This window comes from Anomalospiza imberbis, chromosome 3 (assembly GCF_031753505.1).
Source record: "Anomalospiza imberbis isolate Cuckoo-Finch-1a 21T00152 chromosome 3, ASM3175350v1, whole genome shotgun sequence".
Classification (NCBI taxonomy): domain Eukaryota; kingdom Metazoa; phylum Chordata; class Aves; order Passeriformes; family Viduidae; genus Anomalospiza; species Anomalospiza imberbis.
In genome coordinates, this window is record NC_089683.1 from 34,972,445 (window position 1) to 34,993,854 (window position 21,410).

Here is a 21,410-nt window from a genome sequence, read left to right on the forward strand (position 1 = left end):
ATGTGGAGAACGTCAGCTGTAGAAAAGCTTGTGTCTCCTTTCTGAATTTGTAACGGAGTGATTGCTTCTGTACTCAAAAGCAGAACAGCTGAAAAGCACACTGACTGTTGAGCATTTGAATGAATTTAACAACTGAACCAAAAACGTTTGAAAAAAAAATGGGAAAAAAAAAAAAAAAACAAGATAAGTTTGTTGTGTGTTTGTTGTGGTTTTTTTTCCTTTCCTTTCTTTCCCCCTCCAGGTAACATCTCTCTTCCTTTGTGCTTTCAGACTGAAGGGATGAGCATCTCTACTCCATATAGCCTTAAATTACTTCTCCTGCTCTGTCTTGCCTTCTTCCCTTTCTCCGTGTGCTCTTCCCTAGTCTGTTGATTCTCATACTTTTCCCCTGCCCCCTCCTTCCCTTCCTTTTCCTTTAACAGTCTCTGTTTTTAACAGTTGTCATCTCAGTGGTTTCTTCCTCTGGCCTCAGCCTCTGTTGACAGTGACTGGTGTGTCAGTTCAGGGCTCTCTCCTGACCTGTCTGCCATTCTTTATTTGCTGGAAACAATCACCTCAGTGACAAGCTCGCAAAACTTTTCTCTCAACAGTCCCCATTCCCTGACATTTGCCTTTTCATGCTGTCATACAGCCTTGTTTGGCACTTAAAGCTGGACAGTGACTGGAAGGGTAGACACACCACAAGTCTGGCACTTCCGTGGCAGGCGTAGCTCATAGAGAGATGGGACAGCAGTAGCAATGCTGCCTCAAACTGCCTCAGCAGGGCTGGTTGGACTTTGTTGGAGGGAGCACCGGGGCACTTCTATTTCCAGGTGTGTTTCCCAGTCCACTGCTCTGTCTTGGAGTGTCTCCCTGTTTTGGTCTGTTCCCCTCATTTGAACTTCTCAGAGGCTGTGCACACAGGGGTGCAGATTTACGTAACTGCTGTGGAAGCAAACAGATGTTTTGGTTTCTACTTAGAGATAACCAGGTAATAGTCCCCAGTTCTGGTTGTTTTTCTTGTCCATTTGTGGCTTTCTATTCAGGTTCTTAATCAGAGAGTCAAGATAATTTTGACCACAGGAGTAAATGCCTTGAAAAATGCCAGGGAAATGGCAGGTCTCCATTGACTGAGGACAGCCTGGCTCCATTCTTGTCAAAAATAATGAGACATTCTGGGTATATCAGTCACAACCAAATATATATAAAATAAATCAAGCTATTGCAAGAATTTTTTAAAGGAAAAAAAAAACCCAGAATATTAATAGCTGGATAAAGTAATTTACAGCCTACTCTTTCCCTGGTCTCCCATGTACATTTCATCATGGAAAAGGTTTTGAATGAAGCACAGATGATACCCTTGCAGCTTGTTCGAGAATTTAAATGAAATTTACAGCCTTTGTACCTATAATAGCAGCTCTTACTGGCAAAATTATACACCAAATCTTTATTACAAAAAAATGAAGGCTTTATTCTGTGTACTCACTGCAGTGGGCTGTGGTTGTATTGGTTCAGTGATGTTTTCTTGGCATCTAGTTACTTATTTATAACACAGAGACACGGCAGGGATAAGAATGGGAAAATTCAGACGTGTGCTTGTGAGTTGTGTACTGCTGTCCGATTTACCTGATGAGAAATTTGTATTTGAGGCACTACAATAAATTGCTTGCTTCTTCAGCAGTGCTGGAGGGAAGACATAGATTTGAAGCCAGGGGAAAAAAATCCCCCAGTTCTTGCTTGAAACAATCCCAGACCAGTTTGGCTTTGGATGAACAGCTCCATTTCAGTGAGTGCTTAAAATTGTCACTGAACCAATTAAAGCAATATTTCTGCATTATGTTGTAGGATAACTACAAAAGTTAAGAAAATAATTGTCATATAGGTGTGGAAGTTTTAAAGAAAATCTCTATAATTTTGTTGTATTACTTCTTGAGGAAATGTAATATGTGATTCAAATTAAAAAGCTTATGTGTTATTTTGCATCCGAGAGATTATGGTTTCCAGACCCTGTGTGGATTGAAAGCACAAGCTGAAGATTTTTCCACCACAGCAGTAAAACCCCAGCTGTGACATACCCAAGTGTGGGAGTAGTTCTGATAATGGTCTACCATACCTGTTTTGTTTGGTTTTTTTCATCCCTGCCAGCTGGTTTATCTTACTCTGGCTTCAGCAGAGGCTGGGAACAGAACTATTTCTGTAGGGAGAACATTGAGAAGTGAAGAGGTGCTAAGGAAGCGTGCTGTGACCTGTGCTTCAGACCAGATGAACGATGTGTGAAGATTGGAGAATTATTTTGTAATGAGAGAGAGGAAATTGTCATTGGCTTCCACTCTGCTTGTCAGCCTCAGCTCTGTGGTGACCTTTTCACTGATGCAAAGCTAAAACAGCTATGAAATGAGCTATGAAATGAGTCCTGATCACCCTCATCCATTGTCTGGGCTGTGCAACCCTACAAGCAGCTGCATTAAACCCGGAGCCTGGCACACTGCAGGTTGGTAGGGCTGCCTGTGCAGCAGCAGCAGCGCCCCTGGGGGGCACGGGGCATCTCCAGGCATCCCTGGGTCTCTGACATGAAGGGAGCCCAGGTAGGTTTAGCTGTTAATCAGTGCTGAGTTTCCCAGGAACAATCACACAAGGGTAGTTCCTTCCTTCAGCCTTGCCTCTGTTACAAATGGTTGGTTTATGTGGGGTTATTTGAAACACACCTGGGTGCATCTGTTGTTTGGCTCCTTTGGTTTCTTGGCTACACAGAACACTGTGCTTCCAGTGTTTCTTCATGACTTGCAGAATAGGCAATTTGAGTCAATCTAGTTTGGTAACCCTCTGCATTGAAATAATTTCTCAGTGTGTGTTTTTTTTCTTTTTTCCCTTTCAAATTGAATACCATCTTTTAGTTACAAAAAAAAAATGGCAGTGTTTGTTCTGTCCCTTCTGTAGAGACTTTTTTTTTTTTTTTAATTCTTACATGGTACCAGAAATAGGAGGTATTTTAAAAGCAACTCTTACAGGTAGGTCATATTCTGATGGAGCCATTCCAATTTACCTGCAATGTGCTGATCAGTAAGAGCAGATGGAGGGAGCTTTCCTTTCTCTCTGCTCAGAATAAGGCATCAGATTGACAGACGTCAGGGCTAGAAAGGAATTCAGAACATCTCCATCTCAGCACTGAGCTTTCTGTGAGCATAAAGCTAATAAAAAGAAACATGTAATAAAACTTGCTTTACTATTTAAACTTACCTCATTAATAGATATGCCAGGGCTCTTTCACTTCAGGGTTTTCTACAGGTCAGCCTGAGAGGTTAAAAAATTGTTGTGAGAAATGATTAAATAGGCAATATTATAAATAGCTAAGGCAAAGGCAGCCTTTCTTTTGGGAAGTGTTGAATATATGTACCTATACCATTGATGTCAGCATTTATAACATTATATTACAGGACTGAACAAGTGTCTGTACTTTAGTGCTTACTGATAGGGCTTCTTCTAGTCTGGTTGTCTTGAGAGAACTTAGATTTGCAGCTGCCATACCTGCACATCTAAGAGGAGATTGGCTTTTAGTGGGGAGAGGAAAATAGGCTCAGTACTGATTGTGTAATCCTGCCCTAGAAGCAGGAAATAAATGGAATTGTGGCTAATCTTTATTACTTTTAGAAAATGCTGCCTCTTAAGACTGTATGTTCTGGCTCCAATATCTAAAGCTTTTGGTACTGGAATTCAGCTAAGCCTCAGTGTGTTTTAAGAACAAGTCCCAGCAGTTCCCTACTAACAGTTCCATGTCCCTTTACTGTCAGTGCAGACCTGAAACTTTTTAAGAGAAAGAGGAATACAAGTGTTCTGTGATACCATGTTAGATATAATTCATCTGCCTTCTCAGACAATGCTAAAGAGTGGGCTTGTGTAGTATTTGCTTTTTTCATTTTCAGAACCATACAGTTGTCAGTGAAACTCATAGCATGGTATGATTTCATATTAGTTTCTGCCTTAAGTTCCAGGTGGCATCTACTGAGTTGGACTGCTAAGTGGGCATTATTATTTGTTTATATTGTTATTGTCTATAGGAAAATAGTTGGCAAATCTCTTTAGCCTTTATTCAATTTCACTTTAAAGTCATAATGTCATCACTTTTTAACTAGGTACAAACAGCAGCTATGTGGTTAGCATGCAAATTGTATATAATGGTGTGGAGTTTGTGTGGGATGCATAAGAAATTTGCTGTTGGAGTTTACAATGCACAGTTACAAGGATAATAAAATGCATGTTGTATGAGGCATGTGGTAGGAGGCAAAGATGTATGTAAATGTAACCTCTTATCCTTAGTTCACAGTTTAAGCAGTAACTAAACCAGCTTTTTTCCTTTCTGTTGTTGTAAACTCCTTTTGTGATGAATCCAACATTATTCTTGTTACTTTAGTGCAACAGCTCAGACATTGCTGTTTGTGAACATCAGTAACAAACACAACCCCGGTTAACACTGTATGTTCTTTTTTCTCCAAGAAAAGACCCAGGTATCAGAGTTGGCATTCATGATTGATTTTTAATTCTAAAGTCAGTTTTCAGATATCTTTCTTTTTCTTTTTCCCCCCCTAAATTTAACTCATTTTTATTGCCTGTTTTCCCCTCTTTTATTGCAGATGGGATTGGATATTCCCCTGAAAAGACCACAAATTTGAACTCAAACCCTGCCCACCTAGGGTATTGAGAATTAGCAAGAAACAAGGACCCTTAGGTGAAGTATTTCCTGCAGACATTCCTCTCTGTGCTTGGGAGTGGCACAGCTTGTTCAAAGCCACGTGGTAGAGTTGTAGAAAAATGGGGTCTATTTTGCTTTTCAGCCGATGCAGTGCAGCAGTGTAAATAAGTTTGTGGCTGTTTTTTTAATTTGTTTTTTTTTTTTTTCTGACTTCACCTCCTGGTCTTTGGGATGGAGTAAAAAGGAATGTGGGGTGGCTGACTCCCTTTTCCCTCATGCACAATAGTGGTGCTGGTATGAGAACATGGAAGATATGGGAACAGTCTGAGTTGTTAACTTCTCATAGCAAACAACTTCTGGGTTAACTGTACTGCCTAGTTGATGGAGCTGATGCACCAGGGTGTAGTGCTAAGCCCTCTCAGCCTGGGACTTCCCAGAGTTTGAAATGTTCCTTCTTTTTTCCCCTGTCTGGGTCTTGGGATCTTCAGAGTTTGCAAGAGAACAATGGTTTGTTCCTTTGTTCTTTTGAAACCATTGAGTGCTTAGATTCTGTAGCACTAGACAGAATTGAAGTATGTAGAAGATAGATGTAGTTTGTGCCTGAAAATTCACCAAGCTCCTTGTGTCTACCATACTAGTAGTTTCTCTTGCTCCAAAAGCAAACAGTACATGAACAATCCACGTGATTTTCTTTTTGTGCATGCAGGTCAGCTTTGGTGGGAGTTGCTGCTGGTTACAAGGACAGTTCCAGACATACACAAAACCAGATATGCCTTTGTCGTCTCAGTGGTGTTGTAAGCCATGAAGTCATGTTGCAGATGTGGCATGAGTTCAGTTTTGCTTTCATTTTGAAAGGTAAGTGGCTGAGTCTCGTGCAATGTGTCAGTGATGCCCAGATTGGAAAAAATAGTCCAGCTGCACAGTGTTTGATATCCTGCTGCTGCTGTTCAAGGGCATGGGTTTTATGCAAACACAGACAGCCCGACTAGCTTGCCCAGGTGCCACTGGCAGCTGTCAGACCAGCTGAGACCTTACAAACTTTGACACAAGTTACAAACAAGTTCTCATGAAGGCATAATTCAACTCCAAGAGTTGCAGTTGGGTCTCCATGGGGAATATCTGGTTACATTTTTCTGCAGAGATAAATGCTCCAGAAGAAAGCCCTGAGCATTTGCCCTTTTTAGTTTCCAGGACACCGACCTGCCTAAATTTCTGGTTGGCAGCACTGAACACAGTACTGCTTTGGGGTTTCTTGAATAATCAAAGTGAAGCTTTTTGTTCCTGACTTGCTCTTGAAAGAGGAGAGCCGGAGTGAGGAAAGCCTGTCTGCATCCATACACATCAAAATCAATAGAGGGGCTTTCATGTTTGCCTCAAAAGACTCCTGTACCTTCCAGAAAAACCCTCAGCCAAGTCAATTAGAGGAGGCCCCTGTGAAGCTCCAGAGCTGTGGGATGAATCATGGCTCTCTGTGTCTGACAGAAAGAGTGTTTGAGAGCATCTCCTGGAGGAGTTCCTTCTCAGAAGTGCTTACCTCTTACCTGAATCCCTGCATGACCTGCTGCAGCCAGGCAGATGCACCTGACAGGCTGCTACTGTGCCAGCTCAGCCTGCCTTGCTCTTCCCCAGGAGATGCAAGGTCTAAATAGTCAGCTCTTTCACTGTGCTTGTCATTTTACCACCATGGTAGACTGGCTTCTGAGGCTGAGTTTTTGGAGGTATTCAGACAGCCAAAACTTCAAAGTGAGCTGAAAGTTGGTTTGGATCAGTGCTTATGCTTAGCTCTACTGGTTGATTTAGAAGCATATTTATATGTCCTTCAAAGCACAGATTAGCCAGAGAGCTGGTGACTCAGCTTTTTGTTAGCACCTCTCCCTCTGATAGTGGCTTATCTACAGTGAAAGCAAGTCTCCATGTGCATGCAGTCAGTGGTGAAAGGCTGGAGCTTCTAATCCTAACCTAATGCTATACTGGGACAGATTCTTTGTGTCCTGGAAGTGGGTATCCTCACCATAAATCATAAATGGGCACTAGTGATGAGAGTGGGAGAGAGCTCTGCATGTGGCCCAATGAATCCCATCTGCTTTGAGGTGGGAAGAAACAACATTTTTCAGATTGTTCCTATACTCTATTCTGAAGTTTTCTGCAAGTGGATTTCAGCTCTTTTTGCAGTACTAAAAGGAGGGAGGTGACAATGGCCATAAGTGATGCCATGTGAGGAATATTTAAATGAAAGGCTCCTCTGGAAAGCTATAAAAAAGAAAAACTGCCTTTAAACAGCACTAATCATTGTTGTCAAGAGACGCATCATCAACAAAATGTTGAGAAGAAGAGGGGATAAAAGATGGTGGGAATCCTGTGTGGCTCCATGTTTCATCACAAAACAAAAACACAGAATCTTGTAATAAACAACTGACAGAGCTCCCTAGTTGGGAGCAAACTAGGACAGGGATCCTAGGGTTTTCTCTGTGCCACTTCCTTCTCCCAGAGGCAGCAGTTGCTTTAGCTGATGAAAATAAGAAAGCTTCTGTCTAAAGCTTAATCAGACATTCTGTCTTTAATTTGAGGAAATGGAAAAGCCAAGGAGGAACTTTACTGCCAACACAGGCACTTTTAGTTAGACTTGCCTCATTCTCTCTGTCCATTCTGAAAGGGTTGGAAGTACAAGATGGGAAACATCCTCAGCCTTGAACTGCATTGTCCACAATATCCATGTTTTTTTTCCTTCTCCTCTATGCTTCATGCTAATTTCTGAATGGCTAAGGGGAGGGTGAGGGTAATGTGGTGAAGCTTCTTATCCTGATCCAAGAATGGGGCTGGTCACTTCCCTCCCCAGCCCCACCCCTTCACCTTTCCTGCTATCAGTTTGCACATTCTGAAAACTGAATTGGTTTTGGTTGAAAAATAGATCCATTTACTGTTTTAAAAGATTTATAACTTGCCAGTCAATTTTTTTGGTATATGTTTAAAGCTCTGAACATTGTATTTAAGTGTGAAGTTTACTTTTTCAGGCATACTACTTATTTAAAATTGCTTTGAGGCATTACTGCCAGCATTTGGTCATGGTAAAATAGCTGCAGAAAGAACTGTTTTACAAATTTGAAATGCTGTTCATATTACCTGAGTGAAAATGTTTCTTATTTTGTGCCCGATTTTTTGTTCTTTATGCTGGCTCTCCTAGCATTTGAAGCGTTAGTCAGTCCTGCTGGGTTTTAATTGAATCCAGAATTACCCAAAGCTCAGCTTGCTTTCACAAAAAGTATTTTGTAATATGTTTCAATTTGGATTTCCTGACTCTAGCTACTGCAGCACATGTTTTGTGCAGAGATACACTTTCTTTTGGTGTGCATAAAACTGTCTCATATTCTGAAAAAAATTACTCTGCAAAATGCAAGGCTCTAGTACAGAATGGTGGTAATGACAGAGATATCTATCAAGATAATTTCATGATGCTCAGTGTTGCTTTGCAGTTTTTGTTAATCTGTGAGGGAAATCACTCCTGTTTTATTTTCCTTTTGTAGTGGCATATTGAGCCCGTTTATCAGCACAGAGAAATTTAGGTTGGAAGGGACCCCTGGTGGTCATCTGGTCCAATCTTCTACTCAAGTCATGTTTGACTAGATCAGGTAAACTTTTCCTTTTATCTAATATGAATTTCCTGTTGCCCAATTTTTGTCCATTCCTTTTTGTCCTTACTTTGCACCTCTGAGAAGAGCCTGGCAGCAGCATCTCTGCACCCTCCAAGTGTAGACAGCACTGAGGTCTCCCTGCAGCTGTCTCTTCTCCAGGGTGAACAAACCCTTAGGCTCTCGTGCCTCCTGTGCTTCAGCTCCCTAAACATCTTGGTTGCCTTTCACTGAGCCCCACAGTCTGTCTATAATTAGGGGAAGGAATGGGAGGGCATGGGATAGCCTTGTCTGATGAGGCAGCGGTCCAATAGATGAGAAAGAACAAAATCCCAAAAGCTGTGCTAGGTCTAGTCTCCATTAACACATTTCATATCCACAGGTCTGTATTTGCTGAGGTGCAAGATGTGTGCCATGAGGCTGATCTCCAACAGAACCTCCCAGCAGGCCTTGTCTAACTCTGATTACACCTGGGACTATGAGTACTATGAGTATGGACCAGTGTCATTTGAAGGCCTGAAGGCCCATAAGTGTAAGTTCAGTAGAGAAACACTTCATGCAGCTTGGCTTCTTCTATGTGTTCCTGTTCTTTACTTGGGACTGAATATTGCACAAAAACATTTTTCTCCTATTACGTAGGATTCTCTACAATTAGCAGTATCCCTCTATTTATTAAACAATCATTATTATTTATTATTCTGTATCCTTTTGTTGACTTGTGCATGAGAGAACCGTGGATTTATTGGCCATGGTAGAAATTTGTCGATACTGGGGAATATCTGACTGTTGGGAAAAGTTAACAACAACAAATACAGATACACTGCTGCTTCTGGTGGCTACTTGTTAAGATCAGTGTTGCTTTGTTTTGGTTCTATTTGTTTGTATTTGTTTCTATTAATGGCAAAAAGGCAGTGGTGGGAAGCCTTACCTGCATTACCCGTGTTTGTTTTTCCTGATAGAAAATAAATTTTCGGTTTTTAAAAGGTTAAAAATAAGAGAAGGATTTTCTCCTTATGAACAAACTTGCCATTGGTACTTTTTTCATAGGAGGAGTGTGCTAAATTCACTTTTCTGTTAATACTGGAGTTGTTTTATAGTAGAAGCAAAAAATGGAGGATAGATACCAGAAGGATGAAAAACGTGGATTGGAACTTGGAGAAAGTGTAACTAGGACAAGCTAGTACAGCTGGACCAACATTTTTCTAAAAACAATACAATGGATTTGATGATCTTTTCTTTTAGAGGAGATTGTGAGGGACAAACAATAAAAGAGAGGGAAAAAAGCAATAGAAACCAACTCAATTACTTGATGGGTCTTGCAAGCCGAAGAGAAAAAAAACATCCTGTTCCTTTGTTTCTGAGGTAGATACACCATGAAAAGGTTTGATCCCCAGACTTTAAAGTTTTGGGGAAGCGTCCCTATCCAGTGCTGGAGCACTGGTCCAGGATGGATTATGTACTTTGTCTTGTTTGTCCCCATGAGCGTTCAGATTGGGAAAAAGTAGTGCCTGCACTGGCAAACAAAGGCTGATCTCCCTTGCCTCTACACAGTCAGAAGGTTTTGGGGAGGCTCTGAAAGAGACAGAAGAAACTCGTTGAAATTACTAACACTTCTGAAAAAAAAATAGACTAGAATTTACTTTTTACTTTTTCCCCCCAAAAAAGTCTGCTGATCACTGTATTTTTCCAAGTGATAGGTAATTGAAAAATGTGGGCTAGCTTTCATCATGTTTTTAATTTGTCTTCCATTCTTCCACTTAATCAGAGGTTAAACCTGATTGCAAAAATTACTGGTTGCAAAGATCAGCTGAAATGTTATGTACACATCTTCTTTTCAGCTTGGTGTCTCAAACAGCAAGATGGGACAAAAAGGTATAGATTACATCTGCCTCTGGATTGCAGAAAGCACAGCTGCAAATCAGGTCTTGGATTGCCATCAAAGTGATTGCCATGCTGAGCATGGCAGCTGAGCTTCCCCGTCTGCTGTTCATAGAGCAGAAGGTCCTGGTCAGCTCTTAGAGAACAGGACAGAAGTAACAACTGTTTTTCAGGTGGAGCTTGATGAAAGATGTCATTAGTAGTACTTGAATCAGTGATCTAGGAAGTCCCTTCTAGTTATGGTGGATTTTCTTTAATTTTTGTTTGCTTCTTTGTTTGTTTTAACTGATAGATTGGAGTTGGCTCTGTTTCCTTCACTGTTATTGCATGCATTCCCCAGAGGGCAGGGTTTAATCTACTAAAGGAATAGTCTGTGCTGTGTATGGGATGATACTTCTTGACATGGTGTGTTCTTGTTCCAGCTGTTGCCAGCTGAGCTGAGATTGCTGTGAAATGTGGAGGCAATGTGACCAGACATGAACTTCTCTGAAATCCTAAACTGTGGAGAAGGAGAGGAGATTAAACAAGGGCTGTATGAGAAGGGAGACCTTGAATACTTAAAAAGAAAAGCATTTATCTGTCAATAATTGCACAAACATTTCTCTGTCAATAAATGCTTGTAACTTATGTTGGAGAGCTCCACAGAGAATGGACTCTAGTTTAGGTGATTTGATTTAAATATAAAGGAATTCAGAAGCCTGTTTCTTGAGAGCAGATAAAAATTTATTCAAAGTCACCTGTGAGGAAAATGATTGAAAAAATAATCTACTACAAAAAAAAAAAAAAAAAAAAAGCCACAGTGATGTTTCAAATATATGACTGCAAAAGAAGAATAAAAAAGGGAAAAGTATGTTCTGCTGGAAAAGAAGTGAAGGCAGGAACTAGAAATAAAAAAATCTGGAAAAGTAGGGACCAGATATCTTGTACATTAAAGCTTTAGAAAATAAGCAGACAAAGATAGCCAGGAGATACTTGTGACTGGCAGAGATAAGAACAAAATCAATTTTGTGCCTTTGAAAATGAGGAAGCCTCAGTAACGTTAGTGAGAGCCAAAATAGGTAGCAATGATCAGAGGACTTGGAACTGCAGCCAGGATGAGTCTGTATTATGAAGAAAAGGGAGGCCAAAACTGCAACTTCAAACTGTAAAAGTATCCTATGAATATCTATTTGTTACTTTGGGCAGCAGCAATGTCCTTCATACCATATTTTTTGAACAGAATTTGGATTATGTACTGTTAATTTTGAATAAGTGTTTAGAATTTAGTAGGTTTGAATAATTTCCACTGGTGTGAGTGAGACCTAAATGAAATATTGAAGAGAACTCAGGATACCTGCTTGAAAGATGTAGCATTAGGCTCAGTCAACTTAAGAACTGTGCTGGGAGCAGGGACACCACCAAACCAACCACAAAACAGGCTTGTTATTCAGCACACAATAGCAGGTGTGATTTTTGTGGGGAGCAGTAGTTTATTGGAGCCTTGATTTTCTTTTTTCCTTTTATTAAAGTTTTCAGCTTGATTGATATAATCTGTGTGCATGTTTTTTAGTCATCTTGATTGCATTTTACATTCTGGTTGTTAATGGATACCATCCAAGCATGTCTGACTAACTGGAAGGTACTAGTAGCTATAAATGTTTAGGTGGTAAATTTTTTAAAGGGAGTATTTATTTTTGGATGAAATCTTCAGGTATTACAAAGTCCATCAGGATGAGCTATTTTGTATTAGGAAGGTCAACCATAAGGTATATCTTTAACCGGTGAATACAGGCTGTGCTTACAGAAGGATTCTGAAAGTAATTCAGTGCACATAATATATGGAATTACAGAAACAAACTCATGGCAGAATGCTTTAAGCTGAAAGGGGTGTTAAAATCTCCTCCCCCTCCATCAGAGACACCTATACTCAAACCACATTCCAGTTATTTTACACAAGGTATTGAGAGGGGAACATATGGCATGTGAGAGATGGAATAAATATTGCAGTGGGAGACCTGAAACTTAACCTCCTTAGCTTACCTAAGAAAGGGATTAAGGAGGGACTTCATTGTGATAAAGTATTTTCCCAGGGAGAAAATCTCAAGTTGCAGTACGCATTTTGACTTTGCAGGAAAAGAGAATGGTTTGAGTTGATTTCCAGTTTCCACATCTGCCTTTTAGCGTGGAAGATATTTCACAGTGGGAGCATGATTAACAGCTGGGGCCAAGCACCAGGCAGGGTAGCTGATTCCTTGTTTTTACAGTGTCTTTAGTTAGTCCTGCAGGAAATTCAACAGTTCTGTGCTGTGTCTGCTGCATTGGGTCAAACGTTACAGCCAGCAAGGATCTCTGAGGCTTGGTAGTGGCTGTGTAATGAGAGGTAAGGGTAGAAAGGATTCCTGTTCTGACCAAGCCTTCCCTCTCGAATGTTTTTATGTTAATGTTTTTGAACTTCTACAGTGGAAGTTTTGAATACTTGCATAAGCAAAGAATAACTATCTGAAATGACAAGTGAAAAAAACCTGGGTGCTGATGGGTCCTGTGCCAGGTAATACTGAGTGTTGGTGCCCTGTAACTTTGGTCCACGCTAATCAGTTGATTGTGTCTGGAAATATCTTTGAACCCACTTGAAACTCTCTAAATCAAGTTCCTGGAAACTCTGAACAGCTTTGAGCAACTGTGGATCCACCTTGACGTTGTAAGTGGACATAAATTTGTTTTTAGTAGTATTGGCAAATTGCCTATGGTCCATTTGCTATAAATGAGAAGAGTAGGTACAGTTTAAGCACACAGACAAAAGGACATGCTCTTCCCGATGGCTGCTATATTTGGCTATTGCACTGATGTTTTCTTATTGATTAACTGCTGGTTTGACTTTTTTGTCTAAATCTGTTGCGCTCTTCTGACATTGTGTTGCAGTTTTTTGTACTTAAGTTGGAAACTCAACTGAAAATGATTAAAAAACATCTGGTATCTGTTGGTTATTAATATTTATTGAAGTAGCAAATAGTTTTATCTCTGCTTCTGTTTCTTGCAGAACCCACTGTCTTGTCACTAAAAGGTCTTCCTAAACAAATTTTGTCAAAGAAATCAATTTAAATCCAGATACTTGATAGTCTGGGGCAGAAATAACTTAAAATAGCAGGAGTTCAATTCTACAGACACAGAGGATTTTGAGGAAAATCAAATAATCCTCCCTTCCTAGTTCTAGCACTGAAGTTCCAAAGCAATGCTTGGAAATGGGCCTGGCATCACACAGGGAGTTCCTCTTATTTTACTTACCAAAAGAATTATCTTCCCTCTGTTATCTACTGTCTGGTTTGTCTAGATATCAGTAAAATTTGGTCTCAGAATAAGATTTTCAATAGCAGCTTTCTGTTTAAAAATAGATAAAGATAAATTTGATTATCCATTCTCTTTGTCACCCAGAAATAAGCTGCAAATTGTTTTGGGTTTGCGCTCATGCTGCCTGTAAAAGGCAACTTTTTGCAAGTGCAAGTAAAATACTGATGATATTGTTTCCTTTTTTTTTTTTCTTTCACCAGATTCCATTGTGATTGGATTTTGGGTTGGTCTTGCAGTTTTTGTCATCTTCATGTTTTTTGTTCTGACTCTGCTGACGAAGACAGGAGCACCACATCAAGAGTGAGTCTGAAAACAAGAATAACAAATCCAGCCTGCTAAGTGGCACACCTGGGCTCTTGCAGCCCCCAAACAAGCAGAGACAGTGCTGACATTGTACCATCTTGTTATAGTCTGTTCTTATGAAGCAGTGCAACCTGTCTTTATTTCAAGAAATTTTAGCATTTTCATTCTAAAAGGATGCTTTGAGTAGGCTGTCAAACAGATGCCTTTAGATTACTGTTTCGTAAACAGGTAGGATGGTTCTAAGTAGGCTCAGCTTTTCATGGAGTGATACTGTGAATATCAACAGAGTAGATACAAATAAAATGCAGTGCAGATGTTGAATTAAGGAAGCTGTAGCTTGGCTGGTCTCCAAATGTTTGTGTGTTCAAGTCTAAAGACAGATTTGGGTAGTGTTTGCAAAATCTTCCCTTAACCCCTGAGACCTGAGTGTCTCAGTTTCTGCTGAGAAATTGCAATAGATGCTGAAGTAGAGACCAGCTCAACATTTCTTTAAAGCCAGGGTCCCTTGAAAGTCCTCTATTTTTTATTCTTTCTGGCTGATAAGTATGTGCAGACCATGCCTTGCCTCAGTGGTTTATCTGCATTTGCACAGGATGCAGGCTGTCAATGTCCCTTCCTCCGAGAAAGTTTGAACCCACATTTTTTCTCAGGCTTGTGTGCCGTGAAGTGGAAATAAAAAGCCTCTCTGGAGCCTGAGATTGCTTGCAGGCCGGTAGCAATGATGAGAAGCTGATTGTAAAAGGCAATTGCTGCTGCTTATCATTTCCTAAAGCAGTCTATCTCTGCCTCCTGGAGCCCCTTTGCTATTTAGTCACATGTAAACTGGCTCTGGAACTCCATGTAATAGCACCTCTGGAGAGACAGGGCCACATTAGAGATGGCTGATGTACATCCTGAGCCTCTTCTGTGCTCCTAAAATTTTGCTCCTGTGAGAAGAAAACAGAGTCAGAAGAATCCAGATTACCAGAACTGATGTGCTGGTATTTTTGCTTCCCCTACAGACTGTTATGAAGTAGCCAGACATTGCTTCCAAATCGATTTAAAGTCCCTGTAATTGCTGGTGTGCTGTTTTATATTATCTCCCCTTGCTTCCTATAGAAATAACACTATTTACTTCAGTGCTACTATTTGACACGCCATTTCCTTTTCACGAAGATGCTGTTTCCTTTTCACAAAGATCTTACTTATTAGATAAACATGAGTCTGGATCCCATGTGGACAATGAGAGAATTTAATATGGATATTTGTCAAAAATTTTTTCACTTGTAAAAAATTACTTTAAGGTAGCAGAGGTCTGCTTGATATCTCCCACTTTTTTCTGGTTTTTTCATCAATTTTCTCGGAACAGTGTCCTAAAGAGTTTGTGAAATGTCCACCTTTGGTCATCTTCTACATCCAGATAATGTAGTCAGAATTCAGACTTGCCTTTCTTGAGACATCCAGAAGTCCCTTCTGTTCTACACCTTATTATATTTTTTCTTCAGTTGCTGGAGCGAGACCAATTATTCCTTTCTGTATTTGATACAGATCTCTTGGCAGCTTTGGAAGCTGTGTGCCTGAGAGTTTGCCCACTTGCTATGTATGCTGAGCTGCCACCTTTAACAAATTTGAGCAGGTTTTTTGATATTTGGTAATGAAATGTTCATGGTACTGAACATGGATCCTCCAGGAGTGTGCTAAGGGCAGTGAATACAGTTGAGTTCTCTGATTTTTGATACATGTATATAAAAACTGGAGAACAGCTACCTGTAAAACCACTTGTTTTAGTTTGCCTGTATTTTCTATTTCCATGCCTGACTGGATTCTTCATGGTTTGGCGTTTCATTAGTGGGCTGCCTTGAGCCCTCCTTTAGAAATAGATGTTAATGGGATTCCTAGGTCCTGGGAGAAAGCCGGCTTGATTGATGGATGAATTCTCTGAAGTCTCTGACTTCAGTAAGGCTATTTGGCTGTTCTTTAAAGTACCATTAATGTGAGAGATTAAGTGTATCTGGGCTCAGGTGGATGGATCCAAAGTAGAATACTCTGCTATTTTTTTTCCTAGTAGTATGTTTTTCTTGGCTCAATACAAAGGAGCATGATAGGATGTACTTTTCAAAATTACACAAGATGTTCAGAATTAGGTACATTCTCAGACCTGAATGGACAGGGCACGGACGGGGACTGGCAGAAATTTAATGAGTTATGGAAATGGTCTGTTACATTTCTCTTTTGTTCACTTGCATATATAAGTATGTGTAGAACATTAGCTTGTGCAACTAAAAAAAAAAAAAAAATTGGCGATGTCTGAATTTCCAAAAAATGCTCTCATTCATCACTCAGGAGAGGAAAGCATGCCAAATTTGTTTCTGCATTTGAAAACGTCCTTAAGAGCACATTCATGCAACAAATGCAAGAGATCATGCAACCTATTTGTACAAAATATTGGCTAGTGTAATCTTAAAGCAGTAAATGTTAGATAACTGTTTTTGGGTTTTTTTAAGAAATCAGTTGATCTTGGTTAAGTAAACCTGGGATTTTTGAGGCTGCTTTTCTTGAATGCTCTGAAAACATACCTGCTGAGGAATTCTTGCAGATTGTAATGAGCAAGACTATGTAAGTTTCTAGTCTAGTTTAAAAAAAATGTAATAAAATTCTGCTCTGAAATTTGAAGATGGTGTTTGTGAATTTCAAAATCCAAAAATATCACTGTGTACTAGATCACGTGTTCCCTGCTCAGGAACACAGGTTTATGGTTCATAATATATCGTCAATATTCTGGGTCATTGTAAAATTTATTTGCATCTTCCATTAAGATTAGTATGCCATTGCCAGTCTTGTGTGCCCCTCTGCATGGTCAGTCTTCGGTCCTTTGTAGTTCACTGGATTATGAAGCACATTCCACACCTGTGAAGTAATTCTGCTCCTGTAGTGGATGCATTTTAAACTTTCTTCTGCAGTCACTTCTTCCTGGGCTTCCAGTGCTTGTTCTTTCTGTGCTTATTTGCCACCTCTACTGCCTGTGCTGCAACACTACCTAGAAACTCTTGGGACAGATTTGCCAAATTTTATGTGAAACTTAAGAGTGGTGCTTTTTAGTGCATTATAAATACATAAATGTCAGTTGTCAGTTCAGAATTATTCCAGGCTGTTTGCCCCCTGCTGTGTATACCACAGATTATTTATTTGGTTACTGGTCAGTCTTACATCAATTTAATGTTATTTTTCTACCTGGTTCACTTTGAAATGCAGAGTGAGCCAATACAGTTTCGACAAACTAGAGAACTGCTTTGGTTTCTAGGCTAGTGGAAGCGGTTTTGTGAGGACAGAATTCCCTCATCATGTAAGGGAAGTAAATTAGCTTTTGAGAAGCAGGCATCTTTAACTGTGCCTGAAAGACTAATGGTAGGTATCCTGTGAAAATTTTAGTGGGTAGATTTCTGAAGGTGTCATCTTGAGGCACTTATCTCCTACTGCAGGCTTGAGGAAATGAAATTACACTCAAAAACTCTTCAGTGCTTTGTGCACCTTTAGGTGTCCAATTATCTGATTCTAGCATCATTTGCTACATATCCAGATGTAAACAGTATGATTTATTAGTTCTTAACAAAATTCATATTCTGAGAACATGTTTCATTGCTCATTCTCTGAATACCTCCACTGCCTTCCAAAGGCAAATAAATTGCATTTTGTGATGACAGCATATAAACTCAGCCTGACAAAGAATGAATCTGTAGGACTGCTATCTACCTTGAGCTCTTCTCACCCCCAGCTGCAAATGGCTTCCACACGAGTCCATGCAGATTGGTGCTGGTTTGAGATAAGATTTATAAAGAAAACTGCCAAAAAACATGTTAAAATATCCTTCCTGGGCTGCCTGGATTGTTAAAACTGCCAGTGTTTAAAGCAGTCTTTAGTTCCAACTCCCCTAACTTGGAAATCTGAATGTCATTGATTGAAGTCAGCGGAAAAGATGGTTTTGATGTTTGGACAAACAAGCACTCAATGCCCTTAGTGAGAGCAGAGCTGCCTGTGCCTCTAGAAACATTTTATCTATCAAGGACTTTTCTAAAACTGTTCTTATGAGCCATTTAAAACAAATGTTACTACTTGAAATCAAAAGTGTTTATAAACTCATTCAGTGAGGTGATTATTACAGTATATTGATTACTAGAAGTGCCATTTAACAGTGCTGGTATTAACTTACTCCCATGGAAAATTGCTATGACAATTGAAGACTTAAAATTGCTTCAGCAGAAAATAATATAGTGCTGGCTTTAAAAGTCTGTGGTAGATAAACTGTAGGGTTTCCTTTTCTCCTGATCATAATGGTTGCTGAAACCAGACTTGTTGATAAGAACTCAAATAGTTCTGCTTTTGTGTTTACTGTATTTTTCTTTTTCCTCTATAGCAATGCAGAAATTTCTGAAAAAAGATTTCACATGAACAGCTTTGTGGCAGATTTTGGAAAACCTCTGGAGTCCGAGAGGGTCTTTTCTCACCAAATGGCTGAAGAATCCCAGTCACTTTTTCATTTCTGCATTAACGAAGTGGACCATATTAACAAAGAAAAAGAGAGTCAGAAAGGTCCAAGTCTGGAGAGTAATACCCATTTCCAGGAGGTTCCCAAGAGCAGTGGAATGTTTGAGGAAGACTTACATTGTCTTACAAAATTTAACATTCCTAACTTTGTGAACACTGAGCAGAACTCTTCATTAGGTGAGGATGATCTCCTTATCTCAGAACCACCAATCATTTTATAAAGCAAACTGGTTATGCAATCTTAACATTAGATCCTTGATTGAAAAATGCTTTAAGGAAAACATCCTTGTTATTGTCCAGTTTAAAGCCTTTCTTGGCCTCCTGCTCTTTTGACAGAAGGTATTTCAGACCTGTGCTTTTTATTATACGTAAGACTGGCTGTACTGATAGAACTCAGTTTAGACAAGAAGTAAGACACTGAATGCTTTATTCTGATGCCTTCTGTGGTCTAAAATTTCTGCCCAGTATTATTTTTGCTTTTTTTTTTTTTTTCTTGTATTATTCTTAATTTTTAAATGACTACTTATGACCAGCTTCTGAAGGATAATAATTTACAAGGATTGTGAAGGCTGGAGCCTGGCATTGGGAGGTCTCTGAAAATTCATTGGCCAAGAAATGTGTAAATGTCAAAGAAGACTGAAGAAAGGAATAAACAGCCCCTGGGGATGTTCTGTAGTTTATGCTGCTCCCAATAAGGATGCCTGAAGCTGAGCACCACAATAAATACCTGCTTGGGACTAACTTCAATTTCTGATCCCTAACTGCTTTTTTGTGCAGGTTAAACCCAATTTACAAAGCTTCCAGAGGGAATACCTTGCAAATTAAATTGTGTGGTTACACTGTTTACAAAATGCTATCACCACCTGCTGCTGAGTAAAAGCAAATGGATGCCCGTAATTATACTTCAGAACGACACCTCAGCAGCTGCCCGTGATGACATGGAATTAGTATTCTACACACAAACACAAACTGTGACTTGACTTTCTATTTTTTTTTCTGCTAATTGCTGGTGTGAACTTCCAGTTCAGTAATTACAGGACTAAGTAGCTAAATCACAGGAAATAAGAAAAAAACTATTTTTCTTCTGCCAATAAAGTTGCTACATGCAAAAGTTGGTGGTATGTTAAGCTGGTGTCATGTGGTGCTAATAGGCTGAATCTTCCTATGCTTTTTGCCTTTATAAAAGGTCATTTCTTTACTCATGGGCCAGTGAAGTGCTAGCAGGCTTTGGGCTGAGAGGACCAACTCCAAAAGTATAGGTAAGCTGTGCTTGCTCCATCTTCTTTTTGTCCTCAGTTGGGATAGTGTTGCAACCCCAGCTGTTCTCCCAGTGAAAGATTTGGTAAGGATTTGAATAGGTATAGTTTCAATCTTTATTTTTTAGAGATGGAATTAAGTTCTGAACCTTTGAGAGTACTTAAAATTGTATTTCAGCTATCTTCAAAAGATGGTAACTAACGGTTGAATGGTTTTAGAGCAAGCATATAAGATGCAGAGGTACCATGTTCAAACCCTTTGCTGGATTTCAAATATGGTCTAATATGGTCCAGTAAGTTCTTAATTGAGATGAAAAGAATGGATTCCAGACATGCCTAACTGGATTTTCTTGAAATTAACATGCCCTGTATCCAACACACCTGCGTTCCAGGTTAGAGACCTGCTGATACAGTCTTCAGCCACTAAAATGCTGATTAATTCACCCCTTCTTCACCTTACAAATAGGAAAAAGAGTGAATGGGTTGAGCATTTAAAGAATATAAATTGTGTAGGAAGAGTGCAAGGAAACATCTTTTGGTTTTATGTCCTGTGCCCTTATTACACACCACTTACAACTCAATTTCCTGTTTTCAAATATGATTTTTGCAGGACTTGCTAATGTTTAAAGCAACAGGATTACACTTAAAATAAAGCAGAGACTCTTTAAAACTATCAGGTTACTGCTGAAAATAGTTCCCAGAGAAGACTGAAATGAACCCCGTTCTGAATGAGCACAGCTCCAGTAAAATGTTTCCAGTGCAGAAAAGGCCTTGTTTCACAAGAAGTAGAGAACTACATCTATGAAGGCTGTAGGTGTGGACTTTCCTTTTCCGAAATTTGGGAAATCTGCCTCTGAATATGGCATCTACTTCCTGCTGAGGCACCTCAGTAACTACCAGCTGATGGTTAAACTTTGAAGCTCAGTATTGTTCTTGCTAACACACTGTGGGACTTGTACTAAATGGGGCTTTTATAGCCAATTTCTGGATGAGTGATTTGCCTTCAGGAATGGTTGAGCTATTATTTTTATTTTTTCCTTTGCCATGCCTAAAAACAGCAATGCTGCTTGAAGGAAGGAATCTATGTGGAATTAATTTCCTTTGCAACTGAGAAATGAAGGGTATTTTTAAGCCATTTAAAACTACATTTCATAGATCATTTAGGTTGGAAAAAGACCTTTAAGATCAAAAAGTCCAACCGTTAACTCAGCACCGCCAAGTCCCAGTCTAAATCATCTCACCCTGTGCCATAAGGCTTTTCAAAACCTCTAGGGATGGTAACTCCACTGCTTCCCTGGGCAGTCTGTCCCACTGCTCCACAACCCCTTAGGGGGAAAAATTCTCAAAAGTTTCAGAAGTTTCAAAATAATGCAGATGGGGTTTTAGATAAAGAAGATACTGCTACTCTCTGTAGGCTAGCCTATGCTTTTCTTCTCCTACCTTAAATCTCAGTGGCTTTTCTTTGGGTACATAACTACTACTTTGGGGAGAAAAAGGAAGCATTTTGTGTATGGATATTGGCAATAATGCCTAGATGAATGGTACTTAATAAAATGACCCAGAGATGATGCCAACTTAACTTACAACACATTTGAATTGCATAATTAAAATCCTTCTGCAGCATGTATTAATCCTGTAAAGCTATTTAAGTGTTTGATTCCTGCTTCTATTCTTTCCTGATGACAGATCTACTTTTTTCATCTTATCTCCCTTCTATATTTAAAGTCCTTCATGCTGCTTTTCTCAGAAAAATAACCTGTCAGTCCCCGCTATGGAGCTCCCACACCACTTCAGAGACACTGTGGCAGCAATAGTCTGATTCAGATTTTTGCTCTG

The 21,410-nt window shown here is 39.6% G+C and overlaps 1 protein-coding gene across 1 annotated transcript; it reads left to right on the plus strand.

Moving 5' to 3' along the window:
- Window positions 1–214: 214 nt before the first annotated feature.
- MRAP2 (melanocortin 2 receptor accessory protein 2) lies at window positions 215–19,059 on the plus strand. The gene is made up of 7 exons (XM_068183973.1): window positions 215–970; window positions 1,658–1,765; window positions 4,608–4,702; window positions 5,373–5,521; window positions 8,675–8,824; window positions 13,695–13,794; window positions 18,188–19,059. The coding sequence occupies exons 4-7, from the start codon at window positions 5,476–5,478 to the stop codon at window positions 18,537–18,539; spliced, it is 648 nt and encodes a 215-aa protein (XP_068040074.1). The 5' UTR covers window positions 215–970; window positions 1,658–1,765; window positions 4,608–4,702; window positions 5,373–5,475; the 3' UTR covers window positions 18,540–19,059.
- Window positions 19,060–21,410: the final 2,351 nt, after the last annotated feature.

Bases quoted from the DNA above. Each gene is read 5' to 3' on its own strand.
- MRAP2 (XM_068183973.1), top strand. From the start codon at position 5,476: ATGTTGCAGATGTGGCATGAGTTCAGTTTTGCTTTCATTTTGAAAG. The intron at 5,522-8,674 runs GTAAGTGGCTGA...TCATATCCACAG, and splicing joins TTTTGCTTTCATTTTGAAAG to GTCTGTATTTGCTGAGGTGC. The intron at 8,825-13,694 runs GTAAGTTCAGTA...TTCTTTCACCAG, and splicing joins AGGCCTGAAGGCCCATAAGT to ATTCCATTGTGATTGGATTT.